Below are 25921 nucleotides of genomic sequence, written 5' to 3' on the forward strand. Positions count from 1 at the left end.
CCCAAAGGGTTATCCCCCCACCTCTGGCCCCTTCTAGCTGCGTGTCTGTGATGTGACATAGCCCAGCTCAGCTTCCTCACCTGTGAGATGGGAACAGTAATATTGTCTGTGCTTCACTAAAGTGCTGTGAAGTCGTTAACCCACAGCGCTGGAAGTGCTTTGTGAACGGCAAACATGACGTGAGTGTGCGCTGGCTCAGTACAGGCACAGCTCTTTAACACGGGTGCAGCTGGTGGGTGACATACACCTAGTGGAGTCTGGTTACTTCACTTTAAGCAGAGCACCGGCTCCCTGTCTGCAGGAGAGGCCTAGTCGGAGCATCCCGAGGGTGAGCTTTGAAGGACGGGAGACTTTTTAAACAAAGCTTTGGTGGGGCACCTCGTCCTGTGCACTCTCGGCTTGAATGGCCCGTGACTGCTCGGTCACTTCATTGTGACCTTGGTGGAGGAGCAGCTTCCTACGGGCTTGTAGCGTGCCTGTGTCGTGGCTGTCCCTGTCCACAGACCTCGGAGGCTCACTGCTCTTTCAGGCCTCTGGATGTCGCCACAGGAGAGAGTGGATCTCCTTCATTTTTTGTTTGTGAGTCCGTGCATGATCCGCTGTGATTCCTGGAAACGGTGCGTGGCATTTCTAATCAAGGCAGACTCCTAGGAGAGAGACCTGCCTTGCTTCCTGCTCCCTCCGTTCTTGTGGCCCCTGCACCACAGCCCCGGTGGTCACAGTCGGTGCTGAGGTGACTTAAGGGAAAGGAAGGCAAGTGGGGTGCTTCTCTGTGTATTTAGAGGGTGTGGGACTGATGACACTCTGCTAACTTGGGAACAGGGCTAAAATTGTTCTGCAGAAATAACCAGTGTTTGGTTTCAGTTCGTTTAGGTCTTCCCTCCACCCTAGGACACATCTCGTTTAGCGCAAGAGCAGCTTTCAGTGTCCTTCTCAGGCCCGGGCTGTGTAAGCAGAAATTCACGTTGCCCGGGTTCACTTGGGGAACCTCTGAGTGGCATCCTCCTATTTCAGAGCCATCTGTTGCACAGAAGGGAGCCTGGCTCTGTTTCCAGAGAGACCCCCAGCAGGTGCCCCTCGCTTCTATCCAGGAGGCCATCCCTGATTTGGAGCCCTCTAAAAGTTGGGGAGTAACCCCCTCTAGGAGGGGCCCCATTTCTGAGGAGGAAATGTAATCAGGCTGGAAGTCACACTGCAGACCCGCTGGAGGGGCTGGCGGAGGGTTCCGGAGAGCACGTGGCTGTGACAGGATGGAACGCCTCCTGTAGCTACAGAAACTGGCCACTGGGATGTCCAGGGGCTTCCACCTCGGGGTTTTCTGGACACGATTCTATATTTGGACTCTTACGTGCCTGCCGTTTGGACTACATTCCGTATTTTCAAAATGATTCCAGTGTATTCTCTCCATATGCCTGTGGGTGCACTGTGCATTGTAGGCCTTGTGAGAATCGAGACTCATTTAAAGTTGAAAATGCAATGTTTCCTTGAACTCGTGTCCACGAAGTGCTTACTCACCCCGTAACAGACGCTTCATGCAAGGATGCAGGTCTGCGACTGAGAAATCCCCTCGTCTCTGCATGTGGTAGGAACTGGCCAGAAGTCACTGTGTTTGCCGTTTTGATGAGATTTCTCTCCTAAATAGACCTGGACTGCCATCCTAAGAAATAGGCAGAATAAAATCAAGCGAACACGGGCTTTGGAGAAAAGTCTTACACCTGTGGTCAGATCCGCTCTGACAGCAGTTAAGACGCTAGAGGGAGAGGAGTCGGCCTTCAAGGCAGCGTTTGCCTCGGTCTTTTCTTTTTATAAAAGTGAGTTAAGATCAGATGTTTCATTTATTAGAAGCTAAAGGTTATAAGATAAAGCGTTCAAGTTTTGAGTTAAATCAGTGAGCAGCTTGTGCGTTTTCAGCCCAAGCCCTTCCATCCTTTCCTGACAGCATCACTGTGTTCGGTCTCCGCCTCGCGCAGGCCGCCTGGACCGCCGCACCGCTTGCACGACTTAGCTGAGTTATGACGTCACGTCCGCTCAGCCCGTGACGGTCCAGGGAGCCAGCGTGTCCCGTCAGCGTCGTGCCTGCGGGTCCCTGTGCTCCTCGCACTGACCTGCGAAGTTTTTGCTCATGTTTCTCTCTGTTGCGGTTTCTACTCGTCTCGTTTTTATGTAAAAACGTGGGTGGTTTCTCACTCGGGGGCGAGCAGATCCTGTTTATTCCCCGAATGCAGACTTCACGCCGAGCACATGCCCGGTTTGAGGTACAGAAATGAAGGTGGTGTCACAGGCCAGGGCCTTCGGTGTCGTGTCAGTTAAGAAAGTAAAATATAAATAATAGAAGTATTTTATTCCTTTATGGGCGTGAGAGAAAGAGCGCCCTGACGCACTGTTCCAGTTATAAGCTAAAATTCTACAGAGTGCATCCCCTCTACTCACCCCGTCAGCCGTGTCACTGGGGGGACATGGCTGCTCTTTCCACGCCCCCTTCTAAGTCTCGTGTTTCCCATAGTGTACCTGGTACCTTTTTATACCTGCCTAAGTCATCTCTTTTAATCCCTTGAACCTCAAACTTAAGAAACCAAATTGAAGTGTAATGTTATCTATCCAGTATATACTATAGCAGGGTCAGCAGTTTGCATGTTTTTTCAGAACGTTTGGCTCATGCATTTGGATCTGGAATCACACAAGAGCGACGGAGCCCCTGGTCTAGAAGCCTCTCGGAGGGCGGAGACCTCACCTGCTGGGTACCACTTTTAGATACTCACTGGTGATGCGTAGCGTGGACCGGCTCCCCGCCCCACCCCTGCCTGCGTGGGATTATTTTGCGGTGGGACTTATTTGGAGAGTGAGAGCTGCATTTAGTTTCTCGGCCGCTGGGATCCCAGAGTAAATTACTTCTCAGGACTAGAAATAGTCCACTGGAGAGTTGAAAGAACTGATGCCATTTCTAAAGCTGCCTGACTTCCTCCCAGGAAGTCACGCCTGTGCCAGGACTGCGACTCCATGGCCACCACCAGACACCAGCAGATTTAGACCTGGAGGGTTTATACACGAAGGCCGTGTCCTGGCAGCAATGGAAAAGCCCAGCTATAGCATAGGTTCGAGCAGAGTGTAGATTTTCTGTGTCTCCGTGGAGCGGGTGGGGGGTCGCGAGATGCTCTCCTTTCCAGGGCCCATGCACATCTCTCCTCGTGGCCGGACGCACAGCAGCCTGAGCCACCCCATCAGTGACTCCTGGAGGCCCCAGTCGGATCTTTAGAGGGGAAGAAAACACCACCTTTCTAGATTGTAGGTTTTCCCAGCTGTTAATTAGCTTTATAGTGTAATTAGCGAAACAGCTCAAGAGGAAAAGCAGAGTCCAACTGAATAGCCTGTTACGGCTTCTTTTCTTATTGTGGAGAGAGAGGGTGAACAGTCGGGGCGTCAGCCTGAAAGGAGTTGGCATCTCAGGCCTTTGCTGCCTTCTCGTACCCTTGTGTCACCCAACGAAGGAAAGTGAAAGGAAAAACTCCCCACTCTGAGGATTACAAACCCCACCCCGTAAGACGTCGCATATTTCTACTGTAGCCATAGATGGCGCAAGGTAATGTTACTCACATTTATGTCCAGAAAGGCAAGACGTGTCTGAACATCAGGTGCCGCTGGAGATCCCCCCACCCCCCACCCCGCCTGGGCACAAGCGCTCCAGGGCCGGACACCCTGGGGGCGCGCCTGCAGAAGCGAGTGCCCACTCCTGAGCAGAAACTTTGTTTCTCAAAGAGGCCAAAAGTCATTTCAGGCCGAATCTGATGGGTAAGACGAATCTGATGGGTAAGACGGAGGCCAGAGCTGCGGAAACCAGATTCCAAAGCTGATCTACACCAGGGCGTGGCCACAGACCAGCAGCCGTCTTCCTGGCCGGTGTGAAAGCAGCTGGCTGAAGGGACGTCCCGAAGCTCTGAAGCGGGGCAGTGTCCTGGGAATGTTGATAGCCCTCCAGGAGGGTCGCGTTTGATTGGAGATAGCGCTGTACACAAACAAACAGTGGAGTTTGTTTTTAAAATAAGCATTATTGTATTAGTGTCGCACCTCATGTTCCCCCCGAAGCAGCCTCTCTCCTGGGGGTGGGGGCCTTAACTAGAGATTAACCAGAGATTAACTAGAGATTAACTAGAGATTAACCAGAGATTGGCCTACGAAGGCTCACGGTCCTCGGTGCAGCCGCTTTGTCGTCTCCATTCCCTCGCAGCCCTGGGCAGAGGTGCGGTGCAGTCAGTGGAGGGGCAGTTTACCTTTGAAGACAAAGACCTGAAGACCCAACAAATACAAGGGGTGGGAACCCTAAGCGCCCACTTTCCAGAGCAGTGAGCAGTAACGTCGGTCGGTGTGGCACAGGTCCCTGCCCAGGAACCCAGGAGCGTGGCCTGCCCCAAGGTGTCCCGCTTCAGGCCCCACCTGGCCCTGCCACTTCCTGGCCGTGCATCGTGGGCACGTGACGTGATCGCCCCTCTGTGGGTCTTCTGTAGAATTGGAGCAACACCCTGTCCCACTGGGCTCCTGAGATCGAATGGAATTGGCCCATGTGAGATGCTCAGCACGGTGCCCAGGACGTAGCAGGCACTCGGTCAGGGGAAGTTAGGGTTGTCATTAGGTATTGAATAAAACTGTCGTCAGTGTAAGCAAACCAGCCGGAGTGATAAATATAACATCCGCATTAAATGGCACAGCTCACTCAATGGCCAAATATAAACATTTAGATTACTTTTAGTTGGATATTCCCATGTCTCTATTTCTACACCCTCTTCTGCCCCAGTGCTTGAAATGTGTTTTATTTTTGAATCCTCAACAGAGAATATTTTCACCATTGCTTTTCAAACAGAGTGGAAGAGGGGGGTGGGAGGGGGGAGAGAGAAAGAAAAACATCTATGTCAGAGAGACACATCAGTTGGTTGCCTCCTGCATGTTCCCTGACTGGGGCCGGGGATTGAGCCTGCAAGGGTGTGAGGAACGTGCCCTTGGCTGGAATCGAATCTGGGACCCTTCAGTCCAAGGGCCAACACTCTAACCACTGAGCTAAACCGGCTAGGACTTTAAGTGCTTTTATATGTGCTTTCAATTAGACTGTGCTGTTTCCCCCCAAAGATTACGGTGGCTTTATTAATTTATTATTTAGAACATCAAATTGCATAAAATAGCCACCATGTTTCCCTGTAAACAAAGTAGTTTCTAAAACTTCCTGACAGAGCTTTCTCGGATAAACTCAGATGTGCCATGGAAGGAAGTGGGCATGTAAGGACTAGGGGATACCAGGATCCATCAGTCATCCGAAATCTATTCCGTGCTTTCAGGCCTCTGTTTAGGTCTGTGCCTTCCAGGTGACATTTAGTCAAAAGCAGAAATATTTTTGTAAAGCCTTATTAACTAAAATCTAATTAACATTAATCAAATCTGGGCCACATAGCAGCCACCCTGGAAAAGATCAGGCAGGGTTTTTCTAAAAGTAAGAATCCTCCATTTATTTTACATGAACATTCAGTGGGGTGGCAACCAGCCCATGTCTTATACGTGGCTTTGGTTTAAAGTACATTTGCAGAAACAAGCTTGACTGTTGTGAAATGTATTGATACTGTGACTCAGACTTCAGACGTGGAGATATCACAGAAAACCACCCAGCAAGCAACAGGGGAGGCATTTCCCTGCTGCTGTCTCTGACACGAGGTCATCGTGGACCGATGTCCCGTCCACAAGCCTGCGGCCCTGATGTAATGTGTCCACTGCCACTGTGGCTCACCTCAAGGCAGTACGTTGACTCCGGCTTGACCTTCCCCTGAAAATGTTGGGTAGCCAAAAAGTTGTCCACTTTCCCAGCGAGGTCCCACGTTTGAGACCACGTGAAGAGGGAGGGAGTTCAGGGCAAAGCATGGGGGCCTTGCAGTCAGATGGAGCCAGGGGTAGATGCAGGTACTGCTGCTCGCTGGCTTGGCTACATCAGGTTACTTCCCCCGGTAAATCTGCGTTTCCCCTGGAGTAGGATGGACAGCCCTACCTCACAGAGGTTCCATGAGACTGGACCACGTGCAGCTCATGTGCACAGCACCTGGGCACCATGGATGCCCAGCAGGTGCTGGTTCTCTTCTGGAGGACTTGGCACCTGGATCCTCCTTTCAGAATCACCTGGCATCTCTCTTGTTGACCACCTGCCTCCTCTGACGTCCAGTCTTTAAGGAAGTCAGCTCTCAGAATGCTGGTCATGCGGTTGGTTCATAGAGCTTGTGGCCTCGCTGAGCTCTTCATAAAACCAGTACAGCTGCTTTAAGAAGAAATGTTTTCTCCCATAAAGAGTCTCTGCGTGATAGACTCCAGGTCTGATGGTGAATCCAATGCCCTCAATGAAATGTTGGCTGGAGGTCAGACTGTTACTTGGGTTAGGTTCATTAATTGGTTTTTACTCAGCCGTTTGGCATGTATGTTTTGGATGTCTGAGTGACGTTGCCTCCTTTAAGGCACTCTGTATTAGCAAAAACTTCTATCATGAGTTTGGTTCGAAGGCCTCCGAATGAGTTTTCAAGCTGAACAATCAGCTCGCCAGAAAACTTTCAGTGGAACATTTACAAATACAGTAAAATGTGTTTTTTAATAGATCTTGAAAAGGATTTCTGTTTATAACTAGAACCTTCTGTGATTATTTGATATCCCTGTTGAACCTTAAGCAGCAGTCATGAAATGATGGGAAAATGCTGAGAAACGGAGAGATTGTTCATTTTAACCCTTGTCAAAGATTCCTTCCTGTGCTTGCTTCTGACACTGCCATGGACTCCGACCTACATCTGTGGAAATACAGTATTAGGTAGGACATGGGCAGTGCCCTTTGGTCAGGTGCCTGTGCTTGAGTAGTTGCTGAGACGAGAATGTGGGCACTGAAGACAGATCTGTGAGCATTTCTGTCTGTGACCCTCTGGAAAATTTCAGGGCAGAGCTTCGAGCTTGGTCTTCACAGAGAGGAGCTTCCAGCCACCTCGGGGCTCTCTCTGCAGAGTTTGGGGCTGCTGAGAGGAAGTGGCTCCTGGCGCCATGCTTAACGTTTCTTGTTGCACCCTCGAGCATTCTGGGTGCCATGCCTTGTGCCTGGGCATTGAAAACAGGAGCTTCCCAGAGCCTTCTAGAAAGAACCCTGATCCCTGGATACCACTCCTCTACTAAGGAGCTTTCCTTCCATATTCCTGTAGAGTTTTCCATTTTCTAGTGACCAGTGGGAGCGGAAGTGCCTGTAGAATTTGAGCATAAAATTTCCCCAGATTAGGTGGCGTCATCTAGTAGTTGGCCTTCCCAGTGACAAGTGCTGCCCCCCCCCCCCAAGTCTCTCCGTGGATTTCCCCCGTCCCTACTTTGTTGCTCACCTGGGCCTCGCTGAGCCACCATGCTCGAGCTCCAGAGGAAACGTGGCACCGGTCAGTCAGTTCAGGTAAACCAGGAGAAGGCGTTGAGTCAGAGGGAAGGGAACCTTGAAGAACATTGGGGAGGGAGGAAATGAGTATGGCAAAGGGAAATGGAGGAAAAAAGAGCAGAATGCTTTAGGTTGTAAATTCTTATGCATAAAATCGCTTTTAGAAATATATTTTTTTCCAAAAACCATATCTTACTGAAAAAAACGGATTGCAATGAGTTGAGGTTGTTTTTAAAGTAAACATCTCTCTGTTGATGAGAAGGAAACCCACCCATGAAGGAAATGGTTACGTCAGTGCCGAGTCCCCCTCTGGGATAGCCCCGGGCACCTGCTAGTTCACCGTGACCTGCCCTTACCAGTCCTCACTGCTCCCCAGGGTCATTTACAAAACAGAATAACTAAAAGTAGGAATTTCTTAAGCCATCTCCATAAACATACTTAGCTGGACTTTTTAAAAATCTCTTTCCAGATAGAACAAAACCCCTGAACTTGCCTGCACCAACTTGTATGTCAGTTTTAGTTCCCCTGTGGCGTGTTCAGCAGCCGTGCAGTGCGCGAAGGTGTCTGTCCCGTGCCGACGGTCTGAGGACACCTGCCCTGGGGCTCGTCCCCAGCCGGCTGTGCCAGCCGCCGCCCTCGTTAACCTCCGTGGCCCTGGGGCGGTGCAGGCGCGAGGGGAGTCCCGGGCGTCTCCCGGGTGGAGGGGGAGGCAGCGGGGGGCCTCTTGCTCCCCCGCGTTGTGGGCCTCCTGAAGCGTGTTGCGATGCACAGGGCGGCTCCCGCGACGTCTCGGGCGCGGGAAGAGCCGCGCTCTGCCGCGTCACGCGACCCCACGGTGCGCTGTTCTCTCCCCAGAGGACACGGTCGCGAAGAAGGCGGCGTGCCACTTCAGCGGGCGGGCCTACGCCGACGAGGAGCGCTGGGACCTAGACAGCTGCACCCACTGCTACTGCCTGCAGGGCCAGACGCTCTGCTCCACCGTCAGCTGCCCGCCGCTGCCCTGCCTGGAGCCCATCAACGTGGGAGGGAGCTGCTGCCCCATCTGCCCAGGTAGCTGAGCCCCGCCCCGCCACGATCGCGGGCGGAACGCGGGCGGACTCGGAGCCTGTCGGCCACCGTGCGCTCGCGTGGCCCAGGCCGCGTGGCCGGCCGGCTGCGGCCTCCCGTGCGGAGACGGGGGCAGGCTCAGGGCACTGAGCAGCCGGCGAGGCCCTGGTCCTGGTGCTTCCGGCGCGCGCTCTACACGGCAGGGGAAGTTCGGTCCCGTGGCACAGCGGACGGGCCAACGGCGCCCGCCCTGTTGGGTAGCGTTTCCGTGCCGTGTTGGGCCAGCCTAGTGAAAGTGGTTCCCGGTCAGACACAGCAGGAAGTACAGGGTGAACATACATCAGGACCAAGAAGGAAGGCCGGCATGTAAAGAGCACAGTGTGGCTCAGGCTTCTCTCAGTTCATCAGCTCCAGCAGCACCCACCCCAGCCCACGCAGCCTCTGCCAGGCCCCCTGCTGAAGTCCGCATCTCTCCCACGCAGAGCATGCCCGCCGCGTGTGCCCCCAGCTGGCTCTGTGGACCCTGGGCCTCCGTCTTACCCTTCCCACCCCTGCCACCCTTCACGAAAGCTCAGCAGTCCACCCCTTAATTTCAAACCTAAGCCCCACAGCTGCCCAGGTCGCCCCCCAGGCCTTCCAGTTTCCATGTCTGTGTCCCCTGGGTGAAAACAGCTGCTTTATTCTCTGCCCCCGGTCCCAGCGGCGCAGGACCTGAGCCCCTGGCAGGATGGCCTCCAGGCAGTGCTCCAGACCTGAGGCCATGAACAGAGACTCCCCAGCAGTGCAGACCGCAGACGGAAGAGAGGGCTCACCAGAGGGCCCACTGGGGTCCTGGGCGAGTCAGGAGCATCTCCACTGCCACTCGTGTTTTCCTGCAGTGTTATGCCAGGGAATCTTGCTCCATGCCATCCAGTGAGCCAGCAGCCACGCCAGCTGTGAAATGGGAGTCGTGAAGCCCAGAGTTCCACTAAGTTCTGCCCACGTCACCTTTGGTGTAGGTGTTGTGCAGACCAGCCCTACCTGAGCACCTCTAAAAGTGCCCCTTAGTCCCCTAAGGAGGGTAGAACGGGGTGTGCTGCCAGGTCAGGAGGCTGCACCCTTTTCAGAGCCTTCACTGGGTACTTTTCAGGTTGGCATCTTGTCGGCCTTGTTCAAGGTGCAGATTGAGAGTCAGGTTCACTTCTGTGATGTTTCGCCGCTCAGCGTGCACGCGGGGAGAGAATGAAATCCTTCAGTGTTTGCAGTGGGAGCGAGGAGGCTCATTCTCTTTCCAATATTCAATTCAGTTCTCATTCCCTGACCAACGCAGGCCTTCCAATAACCCAGGCGAGAGAATGGCAGCGTGGACCAGGGTAGTGGTCGTGCAGGGGGGAGAACTGGTCGGATTCTCATTGTATTATAAGGGTAGTAACAGTAGGGTTTGAAGTACCCGGTCATGCAGCTAGTCAGCGGGAGACCTGAGGGACCCAGCCCTCGGTGGACTTCAGGCGCCATCTCCAAAAAGTGGTGCCCTCAGCTGTGAGCCCAGCACTCAGAGAAGGACATTCTAAGGAAGGAACGTGGCTTTTCCAGCTGGTCAGGTGGCTCTGAATGTAAAGTGTATCCCCAGGAAGTCGTCTTGGGTTCCTCTGAGGATCAGATCAGATCAGATCTGGTCTCATTTAAGACTTAAATCAGGCAGCAGCTATTCCCAGGTAAGGGAAAGGTTGGAGGGGAAATGGCTAAATGCACAGAGGAAAATGCTCTCTCTCTTTCACTTCCTAGGACATGTATGATTCAGCACTCGTGGATTAAAGAGCACCAGTTATTAAAGTGTAGTGTTTAGCTGATGGAAAGTAAAAGAAAAGCTTCCATTTCAGCCAATCCAGGGCTTGCACAAAACTATAGAACCAACATCATCTGACATGAAAAAACAGAGTATCTGACCCTGGTAGAGAAGAAAACTCTGTTTTTCCTCCTTTTACATGGTTACAAGGCACATTTCCTGCCCCTGCAAAGCCAGGGACTCTCCAGCGGTGATGATGTAAATGCAGAAACTGGGTCTTTCACGTCCTAGGACATCCCGTGTTGAACTGGATGTACCATCCATTTGGGTTGAGGAGACGAAAGTTGACATTAAGTAGCCCCTCCATCATCTCTTATGAAAAACGTCCCCATCTTTCAGAAATGTATGTCCCGGAACCAACGAATGTGCCCATTGAGAAGGTAAATCATCGTGGAGAGACTGACCGAGAGGTTCCCGTGTGGCCCACTCCCAGTGAAAATGACATCGTCCATCTCCCCAGAGGTAAGTGCCAGAGTCAGCTGAGACCTGTCTAGTCTCGCGTAGGATCTACTTTGCTTTTTTTTAATAATCCATGCTTAGAGAGAGGAAGGAAGGGGGGAGAGAGACATCGATGTGAGAGACATAGATCAGCTGCCTTCTGTACAGACCCAGACCAGGGGTCAGACCTGCACCCCAGCTATGTGCCCTGACTGGGAATCGCACCCGTGACCTTGCAGTGCCCAGGATGCTGCTCAACCACCTGAGCCACTTAGCCAGCTTGTTTAATTTTTAAAACTGCCTTGAAGTAACTTTTTAAATGGCATGCCGGAGTAAGCCGAGATAACTCCAGAGGACACCTGCTTGGCTGTAACACATTTAACTTACCCCGAATGATGAAGTCAGTCTGCAGGCCACTGGGTAAAATGCCTCCTCCTGGCCCCACATGTTAGAGACGTAGTGATGATGGAACAGAATATATTCCTTGTCCCAGGTGGAATTTCTAAGCCATCACTGATATTTATATGTGTGAGTAAGCGTTGTAAGCAGAGTAATATGTTATTCCCTGTTCCTTTGGATCCCGTACTGAGCATTTATATGCGTTGGGTTACCCTCCGCTTCCGGGGAGTTTTCACTCCACGAGAGTTTAGTTTATTGCGTGTTGATTTGCCCACTCACCAGGTTCATTCCGTGCTTTCTATTTTTCTTACTCTGTGCTTTCAGCTGTGCATAAAAGGGATGTTATTCTTTGTCTCTCAATAGTTAAGTGGTAAAGCAAGGCAGCGTTTCTGTGCACATTGCCCTCTCTATGAAAGTAGATCCCTTGATCGAAGTATTACACACTTGCTCTTCGCCAGGACTCAGTACTGCCTCCTGTCTACTCCAAGGACATTTTTCACATCATTGCTATACAATTTTTATAATGTTTTTGGAAGAAGCAATATTCATTGCTTGAGAGATTAGTGGTCTGTTACTGTACATATCCCAAGTGTTATGCTCAGGTCAGTCCAGGGGACCTGAGAGCCAGGTTCCTGGACAGGTGTTTGGCCCCCTGTAGAACTGCTCTGACGGAAGGTGCTTTAGCGTTGTTTACGTTCCTTCATAAGGTTAATAGATATTAGTGATTAGTCTGCGCCACACACTGTTCTGGATGCTGGGCTTTGGTCATGAGAACAGCCTTATTTACTGTCGTATGTTGAGAATCTACATACTACCTAGGAGAAATTTTCTCACGTGTCAGTAGCAGGGGAATTTTTGCTTCTCCTAAGCAACAGATTGGGTTTCATCTTAATGACATTGTGAATCTTACAGATGATATTTTATTTCTATTTTGCTTTGGCTGCTAGGAAGGTGCAAAGCGAAATTTTATGACCTGCCTTTAGCATGGAAACAGAACTTAAGGACTGAATTTTGTGAACAGACCTTAGTTGAAGTTTCATTTTCCTTTCACCAAGATTTTCCTTAATTTACTTTTTAAAAATCTTGTATGATATTCCTAAAACCATTTCCAATATCATTTAGAATGTGGTAAGCCAAAAATTCATTCCTTTACAGTCATTGTGTATTTAAAACCTGAACTCATTGGTGTTTTTACCTTTGGCATTTTTCTTGATGCTGATAAATATGTTCCTCCCCCCCATAAAGTACCACCATCTACACTGGCTAAAATGATTAGGAAGGTTTCCTTCCTCCTACCCCCCCACATACACGAAGCATATATATAAAAATCTGATTTTTAAACTGTAGACACCGAGTATCACACAGCTGTGCTGCTTAATGAGCGGAGTTTCCAGGACAACTCCTTTTGATTGCATGTGTCCCGCATCTTGTACTAACCAGGTCTTTGATGCATTTAGGCAGCCTACAAACTACAGTGGTTTATTTGAAACAAAATTAAGGAAACTTCCAGTGTGTGTTCCTGATTTATTTAACCTGTTATCTCCGTCTGCAGTGTTCATCGCAAAGGTGATGATTAAAAGGAGCAGAAGGACTTTCATTCATATCCGCAAAATTAAATGTTTTCCCCTGTGCAGTGTATTAATAACTAAGGCAGGAAAATGATCTAATAGGCTGGTGGCTTTTCAGCAAGTTTAGGAAAAGGCATTTTTGCTTAGAGCTCAGTAAACCAGAATACTAATCCAAAGACCAAGCTCTTGATTATAGCTGAATTTTTGCTGTTACTCTAGTAATTAGCCTTACCTATTGTCCTAGTAAGTCAAAGAACATACTTCGTCTAATCTCCTACTTGCAAGTAGAGAGCTAAGCTAATACTTTTCCTTTAAAATGTTAGAAGCCAATAAAAGTTAATACTAATCAAAATATTTTTAGTCGAACTTTTGTCACTTTTTACAGTCTACATAAGAATTGTCTTATTTTCTTGACTAGCTAGGACCGGCATCATCCTGCCCAATTACTAACCTCCTAACCCTAATATTTCCTTTTTAACATCCATCCCTACGTGCTCTTTGGATCAACACTAGACTTTAATCTGTTTTAGCCTTAAGTCCTGTGATGCAGTAAAACCAAGTTGCTGATTTCTGTTTGCAATGTAATTAAAATAATCCTTAGAAATGCTGGTGTAGATGATAAATGCTTGCCATCTTTTCTTTGTCTAGACATGGGTCACCTCCAGGTAGATTACAGAGATAACAGCAGGCCGCACGCAGGCGAGGATGCCTCGCTGGACAGCATCGCCTCGGTCGTGGTTCCCATCGTGATAGGCCTCTCCATGATCGTGGCCTTCCTGTTCGTCAACCAGAAGAAGCAGTGGATACCCCTGCTTTGCTGGTACCGAACGCCGACTAAGGTATCGTCCTGAGGGGGTTCAGTCTCTCGAGCGCTCAAACGAGGAAAGCTTGCACGCGTATTTCCCCAAATTGTTTGGTCTCTTTTCTGTTAACCAGTGAAGTTTTCACTCGGCTCCTCGTAGCCTCGCCTGCACATCAAGCTGTCGCAGTCAGGTATCTGCTGGCCCGGGGCTGGTCAGCCGCTGGCTCATGGAGCCTCACCTTCCACAGACCCAATTTCCCGGATTTAAAGTTTTCAAGAAATAAGTACCTCTGGATTGAGTCCTAAGTCGCTAGTATTTCTCAGTGATCTAGCAACTTAGAATTGGGAGATAAAGGGAGGGTGGTGATGCCCAGGAGAGGCGAGAAGAGAGCCAGCCGACCGTGCGGACGTACAGAAGTCCGAAGGACAGGGAGACTTGTCCGAGGCGAGCAGGGGGGACAGGGAGCGAAAGACGAGGCTGCATCAGGCGATGCTGGACAGGGCAGAGGGCAGGTTTCACGTGGAGGGAGAGAGTGAGTATGTGTTGTCAAGTCTGCCTATTTTCAAAGGCAAGAAAATCCATTTTCATTAAAGGAAATCAATTGTGGTGCTTTCCAGCCCTGATTCTACCTTTTACATTTAGTTTTTTTCCAAGAAAAATCATACAACATGACAAATTGAAAACAGCCTGAATAAATTGTTTTATCCAATTTACCATCTAGATAACCCTTCCCCGTGAAATTCCATCAGATGGTTATCCTGCCTCCGATTTTGACAAAAAATGCACTGGGGACCGCCTCTGTGCTGGGCACCTGCCAGGTCAGGACACGCGGCAGGGACTGAGCAGGACACGGTCCCCACTGTGCAGAGCTGGGAGAAGAGACCTGCTCATGAAGTGGGGGAGGCACTAGATTCAGCCTGTTCCACAGCCTGGGCGGCTCCGAGTTGTCTGTTTATTTGAAGTCTGCCTGTCTGTTCCTTCCGCTCATTTATGAGTTTCATAAGTACTGGTCTGCACTGCAAGGATTTGAAAATAGTTAATGTCACTCACCTCCCCGGTCTTTTCTCCCCCCTCAATTCCTTCATCCGCTCCAGTTGATATAATTTATTGACATTTCCCCTTGAAACAGTTTGTCAGCATCCCTTGTAAACCTGTAGTTGGTACCTGACCAGAGGTAGGCTCCAGAGCGCCCGCCCGCCCGCCCGTGTGCTGGGAAGCCGTTACCCCACCTGAGTAGGTGCTGAATTTGTGTTAACTTGGGCCACACAAAGCAGCTAATTCTTCGTGGTTTTTTTCTCCTCTCACAAAATAGCCTTCTTCCTTAAATAACCAGCTTGTGTCTGTGGACTGCAAGAAGGGAACCCGAGCCCCGGGGGACAGTGCGCAGAGGATGCTCAGAATTGCTGAGCCGGACGCGAGATTCAGCGGCTTCTACAGCATGCAGAAGCAGAGCCACCTGCAGGCGGACAACTTCTACCAGACGGTGTGAGGCGCCCGGCGCAGGCCGGCGGCTGGAATCTGCTCGCGCCCTTCGCTGAGTTCGCGCGCCCGCCTCGTGGATTGTGTCGGATTGTGTTGGACTGTGACTCGATGTACAGCGCTGGGAACGGACTGGGACGGGCTCTGTCTACAGCAGTGTGCAGAACAAGCATTCCCACTTTTCCTCAAGATAACTGACCAAGTGTTTTCTTAGAACCAAAGTTTTTCAAGTTGCTGAGATATATTTGCTTGTAATATAGCGGTAGAGATATCTGGGGGGGGACAGTTGAGTTTGGTTGGGGCAGGGGGTGGGAGGGTGGTGTTGGGAAGACAAGTTGGTCAGCTTGGCTCGGGGAGACCCGCGGGACAGCGGCGGGCCCGGGGGCTTTCTCCGCGGCTCGGGACTGCGCTGGTCGCGGCGGCTCAGGCCTGAGCCCGCAGGCGACACAACAGGCCTGCGGTGGCCGCGGCCGCCTTGGCACCGGCAGGCGCGCGTCAGAACCTTCGGTGGCCGTCCCAGGCCTAAAGCCAGTCCCCTTGTCCAGTCCCGGCTGCGCGGGCAGGGAGGAAGCCAGGGCAGTGTGGGGCCGCGTGTCTCCGAGGGGGTCACTGAGGGTGCAGCCCGTCAGGCTCTCTGCTCCTCCGTCGGCGTCCCGGGCGGGCAGCACCCGTCACCTCGAGCTGGGCGCGGAGCTCCGGGGCGGCGGGGCAGGGCGGGCGAGGTGAAGGCCGCCGGGGACTTCCAGGGGCTGCACTTCGTCGTTGTTGCTTTGTTCTGTTAAGATTGTTGTTTGTTCAGTTTTTGTTGAAGCTCTAGCTTAAGAAGAAACTTTTAAAAAAAAAGACTGGGGATTTTTTTTTTCTTATTATATACTGATTCTACGAAATAGAAACTACTTCATTTTAATTGTATATTATTCAAGCACCTTTGTTGAAGCTCAAAAAAAAATATGCCTCTTTAAACTTTAGCAATTATAGGAATATTTATGTAACTATCTTTTACTTCAAAAAAAAAAACACAAAAGTATTTGTGTGGGTGTGTATATAATATATATACATATATATTTATACACATACAATTTATGTTTTCCTGTTGAATGTATTTTTATGAGATTTTAACCAGAACAAAGACAAACAGGCATTCCATATCAATGCTTTTGATCACTTACAAATTTTTGAATAACACGGTTTCATTCTACCTACAGTTTAAACGGGAAGGAAGGTGCGTGAGTGTGGGGGAGAGTGTGTACGCACACGCCTCGGCCGCCAGCATCACACCTGCTATGGAGAAAGTATTTCTTTAGTAAATCTTCCTCATTTGGATTTGCTTTCAGTTGGTTTTCAATTCGCTCCACTGGCCAAAAACATTGATGGCAGTTTATCTGCATCACTAATCAGCTCCTGGGTTTTTTGGTGTGTTTTTTTCTCAAACAACTGTTTGAAACAACTACTGGAATATTGTCCATAATAAGCTGGAAGTTTGTTGTAGTTTGCCTCAAATATAACTGACTGTATACTATAGTGTTGACTTTTCAAACAGCTCTTAGCACTTTTATACTAATTACCCACTTGTGCATTGATTTTTTTTTTTTTCTTTTAAAAATGCTTGTTGTGAAAGACACAGATACCCAGTATGCTTAATGTGAAAAGAAAATGTGTTCTGTTTTGTAAAGAAACTTCCAAGTATTGTTGTAAATACTTGGACAGAGGTTGCTGAACTTTAAAAAAAAATTAATTTATTATTATAATGACCTAATTTATTAATCTGAAGATTAACCATTTTCTTTGTCTTAGAATATCAAAAAAAAAAGAGAAAAGGGTGTTCTAGCTGTTTGCATCAAAGAAAAAAAGATTTATTATCAAGGGGCAATATTTTTATCTATTTCCAAAATAAATTTGTTAATGATATGATGTTACCAAACTAGATTTACATCAGCCTGATTATTATAAAATTTTGTTGACAATTAATCCATTCCTGGCATAAAAAGTCTTTATCAAAAAAATTGTAAATGCTTGCTTTTTGTTTTTCAATCATGGCCACATTATGAAAATACTAACAGGATATAGGGCAAGGTGTAAATTTTGTTATTATTATTTTAAAGATATGATTTATCCTGAGTGCTGTATCTGTTCCTCTTCTACTTTGGTTCCTGTTGTGCTCTTGTTAAAGAAAAACAAATATAATTTCCTGGAGAATAAAATAGATCTATGGCAGGCACTTGGCGTGACTGGAGCGCCTCGGTTTGTTCGTTTTCTTTAAAGCCAGAGCTGTGAGGGGGATGCTTTCAGTTTGGTTCTTGGCAGCAAATAAACACTTGGAACTTTAAATCACACCTTGGAACTTTCAAAGTAATCCCACACCTGGGGTTAGAGAGACAGGCAGTCCTTCTGTTTGGGGGCTGTCCATCGGCCGACCCGCGGGGTCGTCAGCAGCTGTACAGACTCTTACTCCCCGTGAATGTCGCACAGGCTCAGAAAGGGAGCACTCCTGTCGTTCCCCGGCAGCTCAGCAACCCGAGGCGTCCCTCTGCCCACCCCTTACATCAGGAGGCTGGTCGGCCTCGCCAGTGATGGGCAGTGTGTGGAGTAATGAGGGGAAGACTCCGGCGCTGCAGGGGAGAGAAATCATTAAAGACGACACCCAGAACTCTGAAAATAAAAAACAGCTCTCAGGCACACGACGTTCTTTTCAGCGTTTATTGAAGGACACTGACTTGACTGGAACGGGCAGAAGTGTTTCATGGCTAGTGATTAGTATCCAGGAGCGGCTGTTTCTAGGATTAGCACTTGGGGAGGACACGCAGGCATGAGGCACTGTAACACAGTAGTGGGGGGCGGGCAATGCTGCAGCTTACAGCTTCTTAAGCACCTTAAGGATACAGACCCCTTTTAAAGGACACTTCACAGACACGTGAAACAGAACACAAACATCTAAAGTTAAACAAGATTCTGCAAGTAAGTGGCAACTTAATGGTTAAAATTTGATCAGCGGTAAAATACGCAGCAACCTCTAAAACCAGTCATCACCAACAGTTCCAACATTCACTAAGCATTAAGCCAAAATAACACATTCTGGTTTCACTTGTGAGACGAGCTCAAGTTTCTGTCTCTGGACAATACTGGTGGGTGCTATTTATACTGACAATTTTCTTTTAAAAATCAGTGTTGGTTTTTGCCATCACCAAAAAACAGCTATAGTATAAATCTCTCAATGGCTTAATCCAGTTCTTCCATGTAGTTTAGGTCTAGAGAGCCATAAAAACGCAAATGGGCATACAGTTAATAAAAAACAAATGCACATGCATAATCCATGTATCACCCTCCTGCTCTACAAAGTTGGAGGAGAGCTCAGAATTGTTCGTATTTAACAAAAAGCCATCCCCAGAATTCAAAATGGTGCCACGTTTCTCTTGGTTCGTAATATAAAGAATGAGTGAAGGCGTGATCTCTTAATACTGCGTCACAAATCCAAGTTCGGGTGTGCGAGTTTCCGCTGGCGGGGAGGCAAGGGGGGCCGGCTCTCGAGCAACGCTGCAGGAAACCTAGCTCCTCGCCGTGAGGCCGCCCTATGTGGGACACAGAACTGGAGGGAGAAAAAAACACAAATGCGTATTTATCTTTTTACACAGGATGCATATTCATTTTATACACATCTTACAGCTATGTAAAAAACACCAGTAAGTAATGAGAACTATTAATGCAAGGATCTATAGTAGCAATTTAAAAAAGAGTTTTTAAAGGCTACACCCAACAATGAAACGTTCTCTTAAGACGTTTATTAGACTTGCCCGGAAATGAGATACCACAAGACCATGTCTCTTAGGGCACCCCTTAGAGAGAAGCCCATAACGTTAGCCCTGCACCATGAGGCTTGTAACAAAGCAGACTCAGAAGGCAGGTGCCAGCCTCTGCACGCGTGTCTGTCCCTGTCTAGGGTCGGCAGGGTGGCAGCCGCACCGCACTCCTAGCCTTTGGCTCAGCTGTTGGCTGCGGGGGGCGAGGCGGCTCACGTGGCCCTGCAGCACCCTCCCGCCTTCCTCAGGCCGGTGAGGCCACCTTTCTACCTTCTTGCACTTCTCACCTGCACATTCAAATTACTTTAATGTAGGCGGCCAGGCCACGGTCACTGGTGGTAAAACAAGAAAAGAAAGGCCACCAAGAAAAGAGAAGGCAAGCTCTCCATGGAGCAACACCCCTCCCCAGGCAAGGGTCCTACTACTGGTCCCAGAGGGAGAGGAATCGGCTGGTGGTGGGTTTCCAGGATGGGTGGAAACTGGCACTGAAATCGCCCCATGTCGTCACCTTCCCGTGCACCTGAACACCTCTGGGAGTTCCATTCCCCTCCATTTTCTTGGGTGACACTGTCACCACTTTCGTCTGAACCCTCGCTGCTTTTCCACCCAGTCCTTCCAACACAAAGCCAAGCCAAAATCACAAGACAAAATCACAAGACATGCATCCGAGCAGCTGGGCAGAAGCAGGTACAGAGCAGAGAGCCCGGGGCTCACGGAGGAGCCCGCGGCCTGAGCGCGGGAGCAGAGCTGGATGGGTGCTCCTTCCCTGAGGCGTGCGGTTTAGGTTCACAAGTACAGCCTGGGTTTTAGAGGGAAAAATTAAAAATCATTTCCCCCCAGACACTCTTCTCCGGGTCATAAAATTCTCCCATGAAGTCAGATAGACTAGCTAGAGAATGTGTCAGCAGCCCATTCCTTCTCTGCCCCTCCTGGCAAGGCCCTGGGGACCCACGACAATTAGAAATGAACATGTCCTTTATGTTCATCTCATTCCTGTTCCACATCTGTAAGAACCAACCTCAGAACAATCCAGCTTCATACCAACGCTAGCACAACACAAAAGCAAACAAAGGTGTCAGATACTTTAAAAAATCAGAATGTAATCAGAAGAAAAAGCCTTCATCAGAAAAACACAGCTTATGAAAAACAAACACACAAACCACGATGTCTTTCCTGCCCTCTGTTAACTAATGGCTGGCTGGCTGGCTCCACATCAAGCCCCTCATAGGTGACGCTAGTATTGCTCCCTTTTAGCTGCTGGTGCCTACCCTGAGATTCCCTCGCTGAAGCTATGGTTGAAGGAATGTCCCATCTGAGTTACCTAACATCTCAGAAGTCCCAACCTTATGTTAAACTAACAACTGAGAGAGGAGGGAGAAAACCCAAAAAAAGAAAAGTTACCAGAAGAAATTGCTCTTCAAGTGGATCAACCACCACAGGGTGCATTTTGTGATGCTCTGAAAATCTGTCACCTGAGTAACTGCTACTTTTCAAAATGTCATTTCACTGAAAAGTATCAGTTTTGCCTGTAACTAAATTCTTCAGTCCCTCTCATCCAGATTTTGCTCTTCCCCGAGAAAGTAGGCGACCTCATGACCATCTGCCCCGTCACCATGCCCATCCTGTGTGATCTGCAGCTTGCGCCTAAGATTTACGGCTCATTTTCCACTGTCCTGGGCTCATGCAGGTCCATTCCTTTCATTTTGCCTGCTGCCCTCCCTGTCCCTCACACCAACCCCTGTTCCAGTCCCCTTGAACTGTTCACGGGGTAACTGTTCCCTCCCTCACCCATCCTACCGACCCATCCTCTTCGCACTGGCCCCAGGATGCAGAGACCACCCTCTCAAGCCCTCCCAGTGCCGACAGCTGAGACTCTTAATGACTCCTAATTACGGCAATATTTCCATACTATTTCCTCCACTCCCTGCCTCGATGTTTATAATTTAGCCATGGAAATGATTGCCCCCCCAGGACCTGAGTAAAAGTTAAGTTTTATGGAACCAGAATTTATAATGTTGGTAGCACATTAAGCCATGTGTCCTCACCCTGCATAAATGAGATTAATCAAGGTTGTGCTTTTGAAAGTTACTTTTACTCTCTCAGCAAGACCATGCACTTACTGACTAATCAGAACCTCCCGACCACTGCTCGAAAGCCACTGCACCACTCACCTTTCAGTATATAATCAGTTAACAAGCTCGGGACTCTCTCACTGTCCTCTTTCATGGCACGAAGGACTACGAAATAAGAGAGAAGGGAAAGGCAGAATTCAAATTCAGATCAAAAATACCATTTAATTCCAATCACTGTAGCCTCAGTCTTCGTTAATTACGTGGTATAACCAATTCACCCAAATCAGTGTTTGCTAGGTGAGGGACTACACCTGCAAGTGCTCAGGAGTTTATTTTAGTTGAGTAAGTCCTTATGCAGGGAAGGCTGTCCCGGTCCCCGGAGGGTCACTTCCCCGGTTTCACGGACAGCGGAGGCAGGAAAGAGCCCGCTGACTCTCACGGAGCCTCGGTGCCGTGTAAACGCTGGAGAGGGTTCCCACAAAGCGCGGGAGCCTCGGTGCTGCAGATGGGCACTTAGCTGTGCTCTCCGAGCTGCGTATCTGCCCTCCAAGCTGCGTATCTGCCAGCCTTCTTGGAACTTCTAAAGAAAAGACCAAAAGGAAGACCAGACGCCCACGAAGCACCACCGGCCAGGCTGCCGCGGCCTCTACCTACCTAGGAACCTGGGTGAATGCGCCTTGTCCTAAAGGGAACCTGCCCATTTTATCTCTAAGCAAGAACAAAACAGGAAAAAAAACAGCTATTATAGTGGTTAAAAAAAACCCTAGACCACCCAGGTACAGCTAAGCCCACAAACAAATACTGTACTTCTGCAGTGGCTGACACTCTAATGTCCTCCGGAGCGTCGTGGGGAAAATGCCTCTCTCCCCCCAGACAGGACAGTGCGACGCAGTGAGTGCCATCGGCGCTCCCGGGCTGAAGCCCGGCCCTGCCGCCGCCTCAGGGGGCTGCCAGCGAGTTGCTTCACCACGCAGGGCGCCAGGCCCCTCGCCGTAAGAGGAGAGTAGCTACCCGCCCCAAAGGCTTGAGTGTGCAGTTACTAGTTCCGATGTGACGGACCAGAATAGTGCCTGGCGCGTGACACGCTGCGCAAGCATTGGCCGTAATTGTTAAGGCGACTAATATTATTCTAACTCTTATAACTCTTATTATTTCACCTCCGATGGCTTCTACCAGGAAGGCTACGTAACCACAAACACTGCCTCCCAGGGCCTCCTTCCCCTGGGCTACCATCCACAGGCGGTGGGAGCAGAGACTCAGGCTCTCACCAAAGTTCTCCGGAGATGGCCACTTTCTGATCTTCAACAACCCTGTCCTCGTAACTGTATTAACTTGGACGTGCACTCACACACCTACGCATGTTCCCTCACCCGGAGATTCCAAGCTGCGTCAAACTAGGACGGTATCACCTAAGAGTCGGTCTGCGGACACTCTGACATGGGAATTATGATGACCTTGGTTTGACCGGGCAAATGTTTGTCCTTGACCTGAGAAGGCGAGGTCTCTCAGTAATTCCTAACTTCTAGGCAGTATTTATGTTCCCATCTTAGAGGGCAACTAAGTCCATTATTTCTGCTTCCAATCATATTTTAGATTTGTTTTCAATTCTTTATAAAACCACAAGCCAAAAGCCAGCATCATTAAAAGTGGGAATTAAGAGGCCCAGCCCTGTGATTAACCATTCCCCTGTGTGATCTTGGACACTCAAAACTTCCTAAGTTCTTCCTGAAAATTAGAGAGCTAGCCACCCAATCTCTTAATTCTTTATTTTAGACTGACTGGCATCACTTGATTTATCCATATTTAAGCATTAAATGTTTTTAAAGTACTAGTCTCCAAAGGAACGAATAAAAGCTTCCGGTTAGCAGGCAGGCAGCTAGTAAACGAGACACTCGCTTCTTCCTTGTGCTCCCGGACCCATGTCTCCATGTCCTCTCCCAAAAGAGCATCACCAATCTCCATTCATGTGATGCTCTCATCTGGCTCCCCTTTAACATCACAGATATTTACAGTTAGAAAGAACCTAACAGATCAGCAAATTCAGTCCCTTCAGGAAAAACAAGGCTAAGGGACTGAGCTACCCCAAATCACATATACAGGGCGGGCAAAAGTAGGTTTACAGTTGTGAGTACGTGAAATACAAAGTTTATTCTTGCACTATTTATTAATTATTGTATTATTTTCCATACGAACAATTGCAAACCTACTTTTGCCCCACCTTGTACATTAATTTACTTACTTACTATGAGGTAAATGGAGCGATTATTTTTAGCTGCATTTTTCACTATGACCAAGAGAGGGTTAAGTGATTTCTAAGGATATCCCTGTAAGTGACAGGAACAGAACCAGAACTCAGGCCTCATTTATGGCTATCATAGGAGACACTCGATATCATGTATAGGTAGGTCTGATAGGTTACTTTTGTTAGATTTAGAGATTTTTGTCTGCTTTGTCCACTAAAGTATCCCATGTGCCCAGAACATGACCTGGTACAGAGTAGGTCTCCATCAAATGTTTGCTGATTGAATGAACATTTTTAAATTATCACCATCAATTTATGTTCTACCTATAACTACTGCCTAGGGTTCTACATTCATTAAAAATAAAGAGAGAAAGTGTATGTTAGTCATACTTATTCTAAATCTTTCCTAATCAGTTATTGACAGTCATATTTACGTAAGATCCATGAAGCACTTATTAACTGATAAATGGGTATGTTCTTAAACATACAAACGGTAATGGAGAATCAAGTTACGTCCCCCCCTAAAAAAGTTCAGCCTGTACATATTTTAAGAGGCCAGAAAATAAAAAAATTTTTAAAACCATAAATCAACTCTAGATTTAGTGTTGCATTAGATGTCATAACCATGTATAGTTTCATTCGCAAAAGAATATAGGATGACACCCATCATTTGCTACCCGAAACCAATAAAACAATAACAACAGCAATGTAGCCAGCCAACTAAAATCAGTATTGAGAATCAGCAAAAGATAATAGTTTAATTTTGTCTTTACTCACTTTTTGTTAATATTTGGAGATCTTCAACAGATGGAGGCCCATTTTTTTTCTCATAAGGAATAATTGTCGTCAAGTACTGCCAAGTTAAAAAAAATGTGTCACTAAAATCTGAATTACCTGATCTGCAAAAATTAGATAAAGTACCAGAGGTCTATTTTATAACATGAAACATGAGTTACGTTAGTAATGAACACAGGTATCTCACTGTCTCAGCTGGAGTTCATTTTTTACCCACCTCTATCTGCTTCATCCAAGCCCAGTATCAACATAAATACTCATTTTTTTCACCTTTCAGTTATTAAAACTTTCACAGGAGTAGGTCTATGGATAATTTGTTCAACGTGTTCATTTTTAAAGTGAAGTCTTATCTAACATTCTCCTTGCATATTTTTCAACACATTTTTAAAACAGTAACTCTAACTAAAAACGTAGTTGTAGCAGTTCTGCATAACAAAATAATTCCCAGCAGCCAAATAATTCTATCTCAGACCATTTTTTGGGGTTGAACAAAATGGTCACATGAACGACCTGGCAATTTTAGAAACACATACTAGCTTCTTCCAGAAACTAACAGACACATTTACCCAAATCATTTAAGAGGTGTATTACATTATATTATTAATATTGTTATTTCGAATTTTGTGTAAGTAGTTATAAATGCTTAAAGGTATTAAAGGAAAGGAGAAAAGTGGGAGAGAGTGGCCCAAGGGAATGAACAATGAAAATCCACGTCTGAAACTGAGACAGCCTCGTTTAGTGTAATGGCTCACAGTATCACTTATGCCCTATAATTGTGTCCCATGAAAGCACAATCCAAAAATTATTGCTCAGATTCTCCTATTCTGGCCACTCCCCCAAAAACTGCAGCTGAGTGCAGTCTGCAGAGGCTCATCTAGGGATCCACTGGTTTTCCTGGGAATCTCTTTGGCCCCTCCCACTACCTAGCCCCGCCCACATCTCAGCCCTCTTCCTAATCGCCTTTGAGTGATTTGATCCCAAAATGACGTTACTGAACAATAACTGGATCCCTAGGTTCAGAAAAGTTGAAAAAGTGTGAATTGTTCAATCTTTAAGAAACGTTTTCCGTCACCTTTTTGGCGTAGACCTGTCCAAGGTGATGCCCAGTTGTGCACCCGAGTATGTTTCCTGTGAATACCCAGGAGCTGGAAAGGTGTCCTCCTGGCCTCACTGAAGGCCTGTGTGACAGCCCCAGAAGCGCGGGGAGCCGCCTGGGCGTGCGTCCGGCCTGGCTCCCGCGTGCTGGGGCAGCTGGGGAGTTATTTTGCCATCTTGTGGGTTTGAGAGAGGTGAGAAGCACCAAAATTAAATTTAAAAAATATTCAGCCATCCCTGCGTGCAACCCCTTCATAAGCTACAAATGCCAGTGTGAGGGTTATTTCATGTTGGTTATTCCCCGCCCTAAGCAATACAGAAAATCTCCCAGTAAAAACCCCAGGCTCGAACGCCTTCTTTTGATAAACTGCCTACAGTGCATTCTGCACTTTCTCAATCTTAAGAGCTAAACTGAAGGGTTTTCCTTGTGAGGTGAAAATTTCAAATGTGAAAAGTAATTTTAATCACACTCAATGTAGATGTGTTCCCCATGTTCATGATATTCCTGAGTTTATGCAAATTCGTTAATAAAAAGCAAACTGCTATACCCATATATCCATGTGTGAGTTTGTAAAGATAATGTTTTGTGCCTTCGGTAAACGAGTGAGTTGGCTGACTATATGCTACACCTGAATGACACACAAATAGCATTTAAAAGGAGGTAAGTTATACTCTATAGACACTTTTGACCTAGAACTGTAACCTAAAAGATAGCAACACTTGGTTTTCTTTCCCCAAAATGAGATCTTGTTTCTTAAACTTTTAGAATTAGAGTAGCATATTCTAGTTGTTTTTCACAATTACATATTCTACACATGCAATTCATTAAGTATATGTGTTAATATCTATTTGTTTAAAGGTGAGAGTGAAAAACGGAGCTCTAAAACATGCATTAAGAACGCATTTAGTCTACTGTCCAATTTGAAAATGCTTTTTCCTAAAGGGAG

General features: G+C 47.8%; 2 protein-coding genes across 3 annotated transcripts in view; one reads left to right on the plus strand and one right to left on the minus strand.

Annotated features, from left to right (window-relative positions):
• The window catches only part of CRIM1 (cysteine rich transmembrane BMP regulator 1), a 165753-nt gene extending 150464 nt beyond the window's left edge, over positions 1–15289 (plus strand). The window contains exons 14-17 of one of the 2 annotated variants that reach the window (XM_087823471.1): positions 8273–8467; positions 10629–10751; positions 13343–13533; positions 14810–15289. In XM_087823471.1, coding sequence (XP_087679597.1) covers positions 8273–8467; positions 10629–10751; positions 13343–13533; positions 14810–14986 — 686 coding nt within the window. In that variant the 3' untranslated portion in view covers positions 14987–15289. The remainder of the gene's footprint in view (positions 1–8272; positions 8468–10628; positions 10752–13342; positions 13534–14809) is intronic. The other variant, XM_087823470.1, reaches the window with a different exon arrangement.
• Positions 15290–17659: 2370 nt separating this feature from the next.
• Positions 17660–25921, minus strand: part of FEZ2 (fasciculation and elongation protein zeta 2) — a 31355-nt gene continuing 23093 nt past the window's right edge. The window contains exons 7-9 of the mRNA XM_087823472.1: positions 23862–23937; positions 20942–21007; positions 17660–18559 (exon numbers count right to left, since the gene is read on the minus strand). Coding sequence (XP_087679598.1) covers positions 18543–18559; positions 20942–21007; positions 23862–23937 — 159 coding nt within the window. The 3' untranslated portion in view covers positions 17660–18542. The remainder of the gene's footprint in view (positions 18560–20941; positions 21008–23861; positions 23938–25921) is intronic.

The sequence above is a fragment of the Miniopterus natalensis genome, chromosome 13, assembly GCF_054644295.1.
Source record: "Miniopterus natalensis isolate mMinNat1 chromosome 13, mMinNat1.hap1, whole genome shotgun sequence".
Classification (NCBI taxonomy): domain Eukaryota; kingdom Metazoa; phylum Chordata; class Mammalia; order Chiroptera; family Miniopteridae; genus Miniopterus; species Miniopterus natalensis.